This window comes from Podarcis tiliguerta (assembly GCF_965153285.1).
Source record: "Podarcis tiliguerta genome assembly, chromosome: 12".
NCBI classification, from domain to species: domain Eukaryota; kingdom Metazoa; phylum Chordata; class Lepidosauria; order Squamata; family Lacertidae; genus Podarcis; species Podarcis tiliguerta.
In genome coordinates, this window is record NC_139545.1 from 60052874 (window position 1) to 60066244 (window position 13371).

General features: G+C 61.4%; 1 protein-coding gene across 2 annotated transcripts; it reads right to left on the bottom strand.

Annotated features, from left to right (window-relative positions):
* Positions 1-151: 151 nt before the first annotated feature.
* On the bottom strand, positions 152-13343 carry LOC310660864 (autophagy-related protein 9A-like). 2 transcript variants are annotated; one of them, XM_083406280.1, is made up of 15 exons: positions 13048-13343; positions 9771-9922; positions 9634-9677; positions 9275-9339; positions 8547-8720; positions 7705-7846; positions 5940-6688; positions 4992-5145; positions 4160-4339; positions 2912-3160; positions 2605-2816; positions 2075-2177; positions 1757-1820; positions 1025-1193; positions 152-565 (listed from the first exon to the last, which is right to left on the bottom strand). In XM_083406280.1, exons 2-14 carry the CDS (start codon positions 9886-9888, stop codon positions 1066-1068), a joined length of 2382 nt encoding a protein of 793 aa, XP_083262406.1. In that variant the 5' UTR covers positions 9889-9922; positions 13048-13343; the 3' UTR covers positions 152-565; positions 1025-1065. The 2 variants fall into 2 exon arrangements, with proteins under 2 accessions (XP_083262406.1, XP_083262407.1); XM_083406281.1 differs by lacking the exon at positions 13048-13343 and adding an exon at positions 12366-12656.
* Positions 13344-13371: the final 28 nt, after the last annotated feature.

Here is a 13371-nt window from a genome sequence, read left to right on the forward strand (position 1 = left end):
CTGCCGCCTTCCCTGAAGAGCCGCTTGGAGCTTTCAAGGGGGAGGGAAGCAGCCCCCCCAATCCCATGGCCCCTCCTTCAAATCCCCCCCCTTGCCCCAGAGGAGGAGAAAGGATTCTGCTGCCTATAGGAAGTGAATCTCTCTCGTTAGCCACATCTGTAAACATTTATTTGTCCCCAAAGGGTCCTGAGCTGGAGCCCCCTGCCCCTGGGGGCGGCTTTGCAAGGGTGGGGGCACAGCACAGGTCATATAGCAGCAGAGGAAGGCAGGGAGAGGGGGGGGGCATTTGGCTCCAGCCATCCTCTCGTCAACATCAGGAACCCTATAGCTCTATGAGTAGCACCGGGCAGGGCCTGATCCGGCCCATAGCTTATTCACCCCCGCGGAGGGCACACACCCAAAGCCAGGAGGGGGGGTCCCCTCCTCCCATCAGAGTCCACGGCCAGCCAAGGGCGGGCATCAGGCGCATTCCCACTCCTGCGCTGCTCCTCTTCTGGCTGGCCACGCTCCGGGAGGTGGGGGGGGGGGGGGAGGAGTCCAGCAAGTCACCGCCGGCAGCCATCACCTGCAGGGGCAAAACAGGCAGGGTTAGGAGGTTGGGGGCTGGACCCCAGGTACCCAACCCTCATGCAAGGCACGTAGGACGGGCCATGAGGTCAGGCCCATCTCGTCCAGGCTCCTGCAGCCACAGGGGCCAGCCAGAGCCCCCGCCCCCCCGGCTCCTGGCCTCCTCCTCTCTCCTCAGCTGACAGAGCTCTGCTGGCCGAGCACGAAAGAGACTCTGAACCTCAGGGTCACGGGCCAAAGAGTCCAGGCCCTGCAGGGGGTTGGGCTAGATGACCCTTGCGGCCCCTTCCAACTCTGCCACTCTAGAATTCGATGCTGATTCCTCCAGGATGTATGGGGGGGGGGGATGCAGAGACAGGCAAGGAGGCCTTGGAGCGTGGGGCTGAGCTCTGCAGTCCCCCTTGAGTTCAGGTGAGGGAGGCTGTGGGTCAGAGAGCAGGAGGGGAGGGAGACTCACGTCCAGAGGAGGGTGGGCGATGGGAAGGGCGATGGCGGCTGCTAGCTCTTCTCCCTCTGCTGCTGCTGCTGTGCCTGAGACGACTCTTCCTCCTCCTCCTCTTCTTCCTCTTTCCAGCCCCCAAGGGTTAGATCCTGGCTGCGCACATGTGAAGAGGGCCTGGGGGAAGCTGCCGGGCAGAGAAGGAAGTGAGCAGGGGACCCACATGAGATTTGTATTAAAACATAAGACTACAATATAGGAAAAGCAACGTCTTTCTGCCTCTTCCTCGCTCCCCCCCCCCCCCCCCCGGGGAGGGGCAGGTGAATGAATATTGCACTCCAGGAGCCCCAGAGACAGTTTTGCACCTCGGCCACTCAGGGAGGGCCACTGGCAGGCAAGCGACCCCCCTAGCCCCCGCCTGGGGCAGGGAAAGGCAAGCAGGGGCCAGGCAGCCCTTCAAGTGGGGCGGGCCATTGGGATCCAGCCCCCAGGGGCTCTCAACTCGGCCATGGCTGCTTTGCCAAGGAAACGGCTCTCGCCCTGGAGCAGACCAAGCCTCCTCCACGCTGCGCAACATGTTCTTTCCAGCCCCCACTGAGGGCCCCCCCAGAGGCATTGCCTGGCTCTGCAGCCAGGAGCATCGGCAGGGAGGAATCTTGGGGGAAGCGCCCCCCCAGGGAAGACCCCCCCGGAAGGGAAGGAAGCCCGGCAGTCTTGCGCTTCTTCCAGTGGCCCAGAGGAGAGGCTCACCTGCTTGCGCCTGGTGCTGCGAGGGTGAGTGTGGCGACGTCTGGTGCTGCTGCTGCTGGTGAAGCTGGAGGAGAGACGGAGGTCAGGAGGGCGCCACAGCCTGTGAGAGTGGGCATACTGGATCCCTGGGGGATCTCACCCAGGACCAAGCCCCCTCCGCCAGGGATCCCACACAGGTGAGACCCAAGAATGCTCTGGCCCCGCCCCACCACCCAGGAGACAGAGGAAGCACAGAGCTGGAAGGGATCTCCAGGGGCCATCCAGTCCAGCCCCTGCCGTGTAGGAAGACAATGCTGCTCCCCACCCCCAACCACTCACCTCATGCATGTAAATGGCGTGCAGGCTCATCTCGGCCGAGGCAAACTCAGAGAGCAGCACTGAGCGGCTGAGGGGCCCTGGGCGCGTCTCAGGGGGGGCGACACTGGAGGGCACAGAAAGGCAGGGACCCGTTGGCACACTGGCTGAAAGAAGCTGGGATTGGGCAGGGGGCAGCCCCCCACCCTCCTCCACCAGCCCCTCTGCAGCCCAGGCCACAGGGCCCTCCCCACCAAGACCAGGCGGCTCCTTTCCGGACGGCAGAAGGAACCACTTTGGAGAGAAAACAGAAAAGCACAGGGAGAGGAAAAGAAGCGGGAGAAAAGGAAAAGAGAAATCGGAAACTCAGTGGGCCCCCCAAGGATGAAATCAAGAGACAGGTGGGCAGAGAATGGGCCCCCCAGGGTCTCTTTCCAGCCCCCCACCAGCTCCCTCCTTCCCTGTCTGGGAGTCCAAGCACCGGGGCCAAGCAGTCCTGGGCCTGACCTGCCATCCTTGCGCCCAGGCCCCAGACCAGCCTCCCCTCTGCCTACCTGTCTCCGGGGAGGGTGCTGTCGCTCTGGTAGACGGCGTTCTCGCCCCGCCGGGGCAGCTGCGAGCAGGAGAGGGAGGCCAGGATGCTGGCGGCTGCACCGGCTGCGCTGCCCAGCTGCCCAAAGCGCTGCCTCTCTGCCTGGGACGCCAGACCCCCACTTCCCCCTGCCAGGACAGGGTGGGCCAGGACACTGGCCAGGAGGGCCTCCGGCTGCAGGGAGGGAGAGGCGGTTAGAGGGCGCGCCCGGAGGGGAAAGGGGGCTCCGGACCCCAGAGATGGCTCCCTCCCCCGTCCCCAGGACTCACCACGGTGCAGGGTCCCTCGTCCGACAGGAAGGAGGCGCCCAGGGGGGCCTCGGCCAAGAGGCGCTGGGCAGGGGGCGCGTGGGCCGCATCCTGCTGCACCTTCTCCTTGAGGTGCCCGATGAAGAGGGAGCTCTCGGGGGGAGGCTGCCAGCGCGGGTTGGTGATGGCGAAGTGGACCAGGGAGAGCTCCGTCTTGCCGTTCTCTGCCTGCTGGTAGACGGAGGCCTCTGTCCGGCCCTGGGACAGCCACTGGGGGGTTGGGGGGGGGAGAAAGCAAGTCAGGGAGGCCGTGGGCGCAGGGAAGACTCAGGGGGGACACGCAGGGAAGGGGGTGGTTGGGGGATTCAGGAGCAAGAAAAGGAAGGACCTTCTCCCGCAGGAGGCAGGGGGGGCACCAACCCGCATGGACCAAAGGCCACCAGCCACTTTGGCCCGGCTCTGCCCTCCACGGCCGGAGGCAGCAAATATTTCTGGATGCCAGTTGCTGGAAACGGCAGGATGGGAGGGGGCTCGTGGGCCTCTAGCTCAGGATGGTCTGACTCTGACTGGCAGCAGGGTGAGTGTGCCCCAGGGGAGGGGGCACCTGCTCTAACCACTGAGCCATGTACCCCCTCATGTCAGCTCACACATATTTGTAAGGGGAATAAGAATGGGCCCAAGAGGGGAATGGGAGTCCAGCAGAACTGGGGGCTTGGCTGCAGCAGAGAAGCCCGGGAGTCCTCTGCTTGGCCCTGGGCATGTCACACTCCCAGCCTCTGTTTCCCTGCCTGTAAAATGGGGCTGCTGTGTGAGACAAGGCTTGCCAGTGGGTATCGTGTTATTTATTGCATTTACCCCCCCCTTTTTCTCCAAGGAACCTGAGGGGGCACACATGGTCCCCCCTCCCCGGCTTAAACAACCCTGTGATGGAGGTGAGGCTGAGAGGCGGGGACTGGCCTAAGGTCACCCAGTGAGCTTCCATGGCCAAGCGGGGATTGGAACCCTGGACTCTCTCAGGTGCTAGCGTGGTGCTCTAACCACTATGCCACACTGCCTCTCATGGGGGGGGGGCTCCATCCAACCCCCTGCAGCACTTCAGAATAACTCCACCCAGAAACAACGAACTGAAATGCCTGTCCCCAAACTGGCCACTGCCTGGAGGCAGGGAAGGCACAGGGTCACACGGCTGCTGGCAAACAGGCCTTAGCGCTTGAAATCTCTCCCCCCCCCCCCCGAGGATTGCCACCTCCAGCTCCCCCCCCCCCATACCTGTGGGTTGCCATGGTTGCGGATGTCCAGCTGGGCGAAGGAGCAGATGTCCCCGACCCCCACCACCTCCACCGAGAAGTTGCGGAAGAAGTCGATAATGTCCAGGGCTTTGGCGCGAAGGGCAAAGATGAGCAGGAAGGGGGTCACAATGGGGCTCAGCAGCTCCTCCAGGATGAAGACCTGGGGACACGGGGGGGGGGGGGTCAGCACCAGAGGTCTCCCCTCCCCAAAAGCCACCCTGCCATGCGGGATGCGAGGGAGCAGAGGGGCTGCGCTAGGGGGCTCCATCCCAGGAGAGCAAAGAAGCTGCCCTGTCCCTCTTCCCAACTGCCCACTGTAAGCCTGCGGGCAGCACTGCCTCCCACCCTTGCTGGGCACCCAGAGAGGCCTTCTTGGTGGGGGCTGCTCCCAGGCAACTCTGGAACTCCAAGCCTGGGGACGCCAGACAGACTCCCTCCTCTCTGGCCGTCCTCTGACAGCTGAGACCTCCTGGTTCCAAGGGGACTTTGGGAAAGGAGTGGCGCTGACATCTCTCTATTGCTGAGGCCTGTGCTCTTGGCACACCCTTCAAATCTTAGTTTTCATTATATTAAATTATATTTTAACAACTGGCTTTCTGCTTCTCTCTAACTTTTTTGCCTAATGTCTTTCACTTTCGCTACCTGTGTAAGTCGCCTTGATTCCTTGACTATGAAAATGACACAATATAAAGAAATATTAAGAGCAGCGACTGATTGACTGCATGTCAGCTGCTCTGAGTGCCTTTCTGGGTGACCAGCAGGCTACAAATCCTCCAGAAACTAAAGACCTCCCCCCCCCCCGGCCCACTCACCGCCTTGTACTGGAAGAGGTGGGCCAGCTCCTCCCGCGTCTCCGCCTTGTGGGCATTGCCCTGCCAGTGGTCAGGCATGTAGTGAATGTGCGCCAGGACGCACTGCAGCAGCTGCTCTGGGCACCACACCAGGTGCTCGTCCGGGATGAAGGACCTGCGGGAGGGGGAGGGGGGGTCTCGTCAGCACCCAGGAGGACTGGCCCACACATTGGGGACATCAAGAGGGGGGTGCCCCACAGGGCACCTGGCCAAAGGAGCCTTCCCGCACCCCTCCATGACTTAATCCAGCGCTTCGCCACCAGCATTTGCTGTCTTGGTGGATGTGCGGTGGAAGGTGGAGGTTTGAAGGCAATCTGCCGGGAGGTTGGGCCGGATGACCTTGAGGGTCCCTTCTGACTTGACCATTCTACAAAATCCTGTTACCCACTGAAACTATAACGGACCCACTGAAGTGAACAGAGGCAACTGTGGTCCATCCATTTCAGTGGGTCTCTTCTGAATAAAACGTAGCCAACTACAACCCCTGAAATACCACCCCTGTGCTCAACGCAAGACGAACCTGGGACCTGATGAGGGGTCAGGGCCAGGTGCCCCATTCCGCAGGGCGGAGGAGGCCAAACGGGAGAGAGGCCTGTCTGCTGGAGACCTCCAGCCCAGCAACTGCACACTGGAGATCCTCCCTGGAGCCGGCCTTGGTCAGGACTCCCCAGGGGTAGGAGGCCTACTACGGGGCTTCAATCTCAGGAATCACAGCTGAAGACTCACTGGGGTTTCCCCTTGAAGCCTAGCCCACACCTGAGACCTCGAGGGGCTCAAACTCCCGGGCTGGCCACAGGGACCAGGGGAACGGGAGACGGGCTTCAGCAGCAGGAGGTGGAGGGCCGCATCAGGCTGGTCTTCCGGCCCTGGCTCTCTGGAGGGCCCCATGCGCCCGCCCTCCTGACCCACCTGGCGACGGTGACGATGACCCCCAGGAGGGTGATGGCGGTGAGGATGTGCTGGACGGTGAGGACGTCCTCGTCGTAGACGGTGAGGGCGATGAGGACGGCCAGGAGGGAGCCGGCGAAGAAGCAGACGTTCCTGGCCAGCAGGGCCAGCAGGGGGCTGGCAAAGGAGTTCATGTACTTGGAGGCGGGCTTGTAGCCGCGGCTGAGGCGCGCCTGCAGCTCGTGGTCCAGCTCGTTGAAGTGGCGCAGGTAGAGGCGGCCGAAGAGGGACCAGCGGCGGGCGCCCAGGCTGCCCGGCTCCCTCTTGAGCGCCTCCGTGTAGCTGAAGAAGGCGTACAGCACCTGCCAGACCAGGATGAAGGGGCAGAGCAGCAGGTTGGCCAGGCCCAGCAGCACCATGCCTCGCCCCAGGCGCCGCGCCAGCTCCAGCCGGGCCCCCGCCCGCTTGTACTGGGGCTGCAGGCTCCACTTGCCCTGGAAGAGGGAGCCCGGGCCCCAGAAGAAGAGCAGCTCCAGGTTGTACTTGAGGCCCTGCGTCAGGAAGACGGCCTCGCCCAGCAGGGGCAGGCGGAAGCGGACCGGCAGCAGGGCCTTGTTCACCATGGCCACCAGGTAGTTCTTGAAGCGCAGGACGCGGTGGTGGATGTCCAGCTCGCTCAGCTCCCGCTTGTGGACGCACATTGGCTGCTCCCGCTGCAGAGAGATCAGACGCGCCTGCACCTCCTGCCAGCTGCAGTTGCACAGCTCATCCTGCGGGGGGCGCAAGAGAGGGGGTGAGGGACGCGCTTTTTTGGGGGGGGGGGGAGGAAGAGGACCCCCAGCCCCCAGCCTCTCTGTCCCTGGAGACATATATTCTTTTCAGGACCCAGCAGGACACAAATATTTTTATAAGCAGACATTAATCGATGGATGACTAGACCTCCCTACAGGCACTCCAGCTTGCTAAAGTGGGGCTTAGGAAGTCATCGCTCCTGCTCAGCTCAGAATTAAACAGGCAGCTGCCGCAGGATCCGGCCCCCCTGCTTCACAAAGGATCTCTGCTTAAGGCCATAGAGGCCACTTAGTCCAACCTCCCTCCCTCAAGGGAGAGCCAAAAATGACATTCACCCCCCCCCCAAGATCAGCCTACAGAAGGAAATCCAGAAGCTGGGAGCCAAAGTTTTGCAGCTCCTGAGGACCCTCCCCAAAGTCAGGCCGCTGTCCCTGGCGAACCCCAACCTGCTCACTGGGTCTCTGGCCATCAGGACCCAAAGAGGGGGGGGGGAACCCTCCTTCACCCCTCAAGTCCTGCCTCCGACTCCTTATTCCACTGACAACATTGCCCCTACGGCAGCAAGGAAACACAGAGACGCTCAAGCACCAGGTGCTTAGGAACTGTGCACCTCACAGGAATGGCCCTGTTCAGTCAGGCAGGAGGGCAGACCTTAAGGATTCAGCTGTTATTTGGAAGACAGGCGTCCCTTGTTGCAATGAAATTCTCCTTAAGCCGTGGGGCCCAGGCATGCAGGAGTGATCTGGTGGGGGGGGGGATGTCAGCAGCCTCTGGGAGCAGCCAAAGGAGGCATCAGAGGTAATGGGGGGATGAAGGAGAGGGGGGCTCAGCAGACCCACCGGCTGCCTCCTGAGGAACAAGGGGGGGGGGTCCTTGCTGCACCCATCGCCCCCTCTGTGCTGGGAGGTTTTTAACGTTAGAGGCTGCTTGCTGGCTGAGGGTGGCATCTAAATAACAAAGTTCTGATTTTTCTTCTTCCTCCTCACTCACTCACCGCGGGGATCTTGAGGGCCTTGGTGTAGAAGGTGCGGATCTCCCAGTAGCCCAAGAGGCTGCAGAGGACTTTCACCAGGCGGTAGACCCAGAAGGTGGCAGCCATCACCAGCAGGAAGATGATCCAGCCGCTGGAACGGATCCTGAGGGAGGGGAGAGGGGGGACACCAGGGCCCTCATCAGCCTGGCCAGGGGAGGGTCAGCCGGGGACAACGGGAGGGAGACCCCAAGCAGGACCCGGGTGCGAGACCAACTCTCTCCCCTGCAGGCACGGGCAGCAGCATCCTCTGAGGTCCAGGCTGGGGAAAAGCTTAAGGGACTCCTCCCCTCCAAGCGACCTAGGCTGGGTTGCACTAGGTCGCTCCAGATTCAAAAACCTGGATTAACTCCGACCCTTTGCTAAGGGTTGTGAGTGTGTGTGTGTGTGTACGTATGCATACATACATACAGGTGAACAGAACCATAAAGTTGGAAGGGACCCCCAAGGGCCATCTAGTCCAACCCCCTACAATGCAGGGGCAGCTGTGTATCTATGTATATATCATAAAAACAAAAACCCTCAAAGCAGTTCACAAAAAGATAAAATAATAAAACCCAGAAAAGGACACAACATACAAGAGTGAAATCATTAAAACTCACACCACCTTGTCTAAAGAGGAACGTTTTCAGCAGGTGTCAAAAGGAACACTGCGAAGGCATTTGCCTGGAGTCAAGAGGCAGGGAGTTCCACAGCATCTAACTGGACCTCTCCCCCCCCCCCAGCTGCAAAGGAGGTTTGGGGCTCCCGAGGGCCTCAAGGGGCCGACCCCTTCCCCGCAGGAGGGCCTCTTCTCTCCCACTCACCTCTGGGCGCACTGCAGCATGGGCAGGATGGCATCAGGGAGCGTCACCTTGTTCCTCTCGGGGAGGGCGCCCCCTCCGGGGTGAGTGTGATTGACAGGCCGGTTGGCAAAGAGCACGTCGTACTCCACGCAGCAGAACAGGAAGGTGGTGAAGGTGACCACAAACAGGAACTGCCTGGGGGGAGAGGAGCCACGTGGGGTCAGGAGAGGCCCCTCTGCCCCCAGGCCCACCCTCAGCCTGCAGGACTCCCAGGGCGCATCTGGCCCAACCTGCCTGCAATGCAATGTGTTCCCCGGTGGGACCCTCCCACCCCCTGCCCTGCCCGGAGGAGACCCCTGGGCCTCCCCACTGTGGACGGGGAAAGGCACCTCCATGCTCCCTGCAGCCTGGAGACAAGAAGACCGAGAGGGAATACGGGGGCTCCCTCCAAATAGCTGAAGGCTGCTGTGTGGAAGACGATCAGGCTTGTTTCCTGGTGGGCTCTCCTTCCGGGGAGGTTTTTAAGCAGAGCTTGATCATCTTAAGCCACAGGCCCTGCATTACAGGGGGCTGGACCAGACGGCCCTGGGGGACCCCTCCCACCTCTATGAAGACAGGTCCCAGAGCGCAGAGAGAGGAGGGTGGGCAGATGCTCCCCACTCAGGAGCAGCCCTGCCCCAAATGCCCACCAGCTCCCTCCTCCTCTTCCCCCCAGGCCCAGCCATGAAGGGGGAGTTTTGGGTACTCACACCAGCTCAAAGACGTCCGAGAGCATCATGCAGGCAAAGCCGTTCTTTTGGTGGAAATGGTAGATGTGCAGGATCTGTTAAGGAAAACCGCTCTGCTACGCCTTGCCTTGAAGACCCCCCCCCCCTGCAGCCACCTGGAAAAGAGAGGGGCCAGCACATAGCACCCCCTTCCCCTGGGATTCCAGATGCCTTCTGGGGCCGCTGAGCCCCACATGTGGAGGGAAATGCGCTTTGCTCATGCTCAGAGGTGCTCCCTAGCTGCTGGGAAGTCCTTCTAGCATATTCATGCCACCTCTGGCCCAGCGGCTCTGCGGAGCGGCCTTCCTGAGTGAAAGATGCCCAAGAACCTGGAAGGATATTTTGGTGAAGAAGTTGTCCAAGTTCTTGATGTGATGCCAGGAATCTGCAAAGGAGGAAAGAGTGAGAAGGGGGTCTTGGCTGAAAGGACCCCCCCCCCCGGCTGCCCTCTGCCCTCCCAGGGCCTGGGGAGGGGTACCTTTCAGCCCCTCTGTGACGTGCACCAGCAGCTCCTTCTCATCCTCGGGGGGAGAGTCTTCCTCTTCGTAGTCCGGGAGGCGATGGTAATCGCCATAGTGGCTCCCACTGAGCTCCATGGGGTTTGCTGAGCTGCCCGGCTCCCGTCAGACCCTGATTGGGACACAGGGAGAAGGGGGCAGATTATCACTACTGTTGCACTTCTATCCCACTTTCCCCCCTCCAAGGAGCTCCAGGTCACGTGCAGAGTTCTCTGCCTCCCCATTTCATCCAGTAGGTTGGGCTGAGAGGCAGCGACCGGCCTCCTGAGTCACAAGCGCAGGCTCCAGGACACCTGGGGAGGGGCAGCCCCCCATTCCAGCCGGGGGTCGCCAGGGACCACTCTCCACTAGCCAGGATTGGGGCTGTGGTCAGGGAGAGTGGGGAGACTTGGCTGAAGGGGCAGGGGGTCCCAGGAGGGGAAACTGGGTGCTGACCAGTTGGTTGATTTTGGGAAGAGGAACAAGGAGGTTTTTAGGTAACCATCAGTAGAAGGCGGGGGGGGGGACTTTGGGCCCGTTTCGCCTCCTCTCCCTCATTTCGTTTGTATGCCACTTTTCCATAGTTAAAGCAACATGCCAAGATTTACAGAATCACAAACATTACAAAAGTTATAAATGAGTAACACACATCAAAAAGTACACAATGAAATTGAAACAATTTCCACATAAATCAAAATAAGATCTAAAAATGCAGATACAAAAATTCAAAGAACCATAGAGCAGTAGAGGCGGAAGGGACCCTAGTTGGACCAGGGTCATCTAGTCCAACCCCCCCCGCCAAAGCAGCCATGCCAAGGAAGGAGAATGCCGTGCCTTCCTCTCCCTAGCAGCTCCCACTGTGGCTCTGGGTGGTAAGGAAAGGGGGGAACCTGAGAACTGGGGATGACACAGCCAAGAGGGAGAAAGGAGCAGCGGAAACAAGGGAGCAGGTCTCCCCAAGAAAGAGGCACCCGGCTGGCCTGGGCTTCAGAAGGAAGAGTCCTGGGGGAGGAGGGTTTTGCCAGCTGACAGGAAAGAGAGAGAAGGGTTTATTTACTTCCCGTCCTTCAGCCCAAGGTCCCAGGGTTGCAGCGTTAATAGACAATATTGAAAACAGTTAAAGAACTTGCCATCAGAGAGATATGGTGGATCCTAAATCTATACACTTCAAGTGTCAAAGGTCAGGGTGAAAGAGGTGCGTCTCAGCATCCTCCAGAAGCTGTACAGGGCAAAGGAGTCCTGCAGCTCAGGGGCTGCCACAGAGAAGACCCTTTCCTGGGGCACCTGCTACCCTGAGCCTCTGAGGCCAGAAGAACAACCAACCAGGCCCCCTCTGCTGACCCCAGGGCCCAAGAGGGTCCCTAGGGAAGGAGGCGGGTTGGGGCCTGGGCTGTGTGAATCGCTGTCCTTGTTCGGCCAGGCTGGGTGTTTGGCAAGCACAGGGAGAAAAGGGATGAGAAAGCCGGGCGGAGAGGCGGTCTCTTGGGCAGCCTGCTAAGGTGAGAAGCATCTCTCATATTCTCACGCTGCAGGGCTTGAACATTAACAAAGAAAACAAGGACAGTAAACCATGTCTGGTGAGGGCTTGAGAAATAGGTCCTGACTTTTCAGGTGAGATAGGGGTGGGGAGAGTAACTTGATCTCTTGGGCTCCGCTGGGCCTGGCATTCCCTTGTTTACTTTTTGCAAAAGACAGGAGAAAGGAGGCCAGGAATTTCCCTGGGTCTGCCTGAGCGCTGTGAAGTCCTTCTTCGCAACTCCAGACCAATATCTAGCTTTCCTTCCATGCAGAGGCTTGCCTGGGCAAAACCCGGCTCACTCCTTTTAAGGCACTTCCAAACAAGCACTGCTGAGTGCGCTCCGGCTGCCAGGCCCTGGATCCAGCCCTCCCCGAGGAAGACCCATTCCCTCTCACACGCTCCACACCCAGCCACCTGCAGAGGCCAGGAATGCCCTGGATCCTGTCCATCTGCCTTGCTCCATTTCCTGCCACACGCTGAGTCACTTCCCAGCCATCCCAAGGCCACCCTCTGACAACCTGGCGCCTCCCAGCTGCTTTGCGCTACAACTCCCACCAGCCCCAGCCGGCACACCTGGGCTGCTCCAGGTGAAGCTCCAGCAGGGCAGGTGCCCCCTCCCCCCCCCACTGGACAAAGGAGGGAGAAGAGAGAGCTCAGCTTCAGGGTTAGGACAGAGCAAGAAGCTCAAGCAGAGATAAACACAAGTGTGTGTCCCCCAAGAGACTCTGCTTGCCCCCTCCTCCAGGAGCACCCCTCCCACACCTCAGGAAGCCCTCTTGGACCAGGACAGACTCTTGGGCCCCAGGCCCAGCCCTGCCTGCTCCAAGCTGCCACAGACCTGGCGCCGTGCGGCCACAAGATTGTACTGGCTGGGTCAGAGTTGCCACCCAAAGCATCTAGAGGGCATCAGATTGAAGAATGCCGAGTTCTGGCTCCTGTCACCCCTCTGCCCCCCCCCCCAGCCAAGAGAGCTCCAGCACCCCCACTTACTGGCAAGAAAGTGACAGCCGTCCCACCCTCTCCGGGCTCCCTGCCTCCCCCCACACCCTGCCTTTACCGCTGCCCAAGAGAGATCTGCTTGGGGGATCCGCCAGTCTTGATGTCCGGCAGGAAAATCAGCCCTTTCCTGCTTGCCTTGCAAGAAGAGCCCTGAGTCACCCAGGAGACACTCAGGGCAGAGGGAGGACCGGATCCCGACAGCGGCTGAGAGGCTCAGAACCAGGGAGGAGAAGCAGGCGGGACCAGGATTCGGCCCCCCGCCGGCCCAAAGGGGGCAGAGAGGGGGGTGGGCTCTCCTCTGCACTGGGGACGGGCTTCTCCCCTATCCCACCATATGGAGGCAGGGCGGGGGGGGGGGGAGTCACCAGGCGAGCTAAAAATACCCAGGGCAGCAAATTCATAAACAACCCAGGACGGGTAAACATGCTGTGCAGCTGGCAGGACGCCACCCGGGTGAGTCTTAAGGAGCCGGGGGGGGGGGAGTGAGTGACTGGCAGGCCCTCTGCAGCCCCACTAGGCCTCACAGCCCACCCCCTCTCCTCCATGGCAAGGGGAAGGCAGGACGTACTCTGGCTCTGCCCAGAGGCTCTCTTGGCACAGCAGCCCCCCGGGCCACGCTCCGCTCCCAGAACCCCCCCCCCCATCCTGGAGGCCCCGGCCGGCCTGCTCGCCTCCCCTCCGGGCTGAACCCTCCAAGACCGGGGGGAGGCGGCCGGCTTGGCCTGGGAGAGGGGCCTGACCTGGCTTCCTCGGGCCTTCTCCGCCCTAGGGCTCCGCGGCAGCGGCGGGGGCTCCTCCCGGGCCGGGCTGGGCTGCTCGTGCTGCCATCTCTGCGTGCGGCCCGAGGAGGCTCTTCCGGGGCTGGCGCGGGCCGCCTGCCAGGGCTCAGCGGGAGGGCAGCTGGGGGCGCGCCGGAGCAAAGGCGGCGGCGTCGGGGCGTCGGCGTCGGCTCCTCCCGGGCGGGCCTGGGCCGGGGCGGGCGGGCATGGCTCTCTCTCCAGCGGCGCCGCCGCCCTCGCTTCCCGGGGCAGGAGGCGGGACGCGCCGCGCGACTCCCCTGGCCC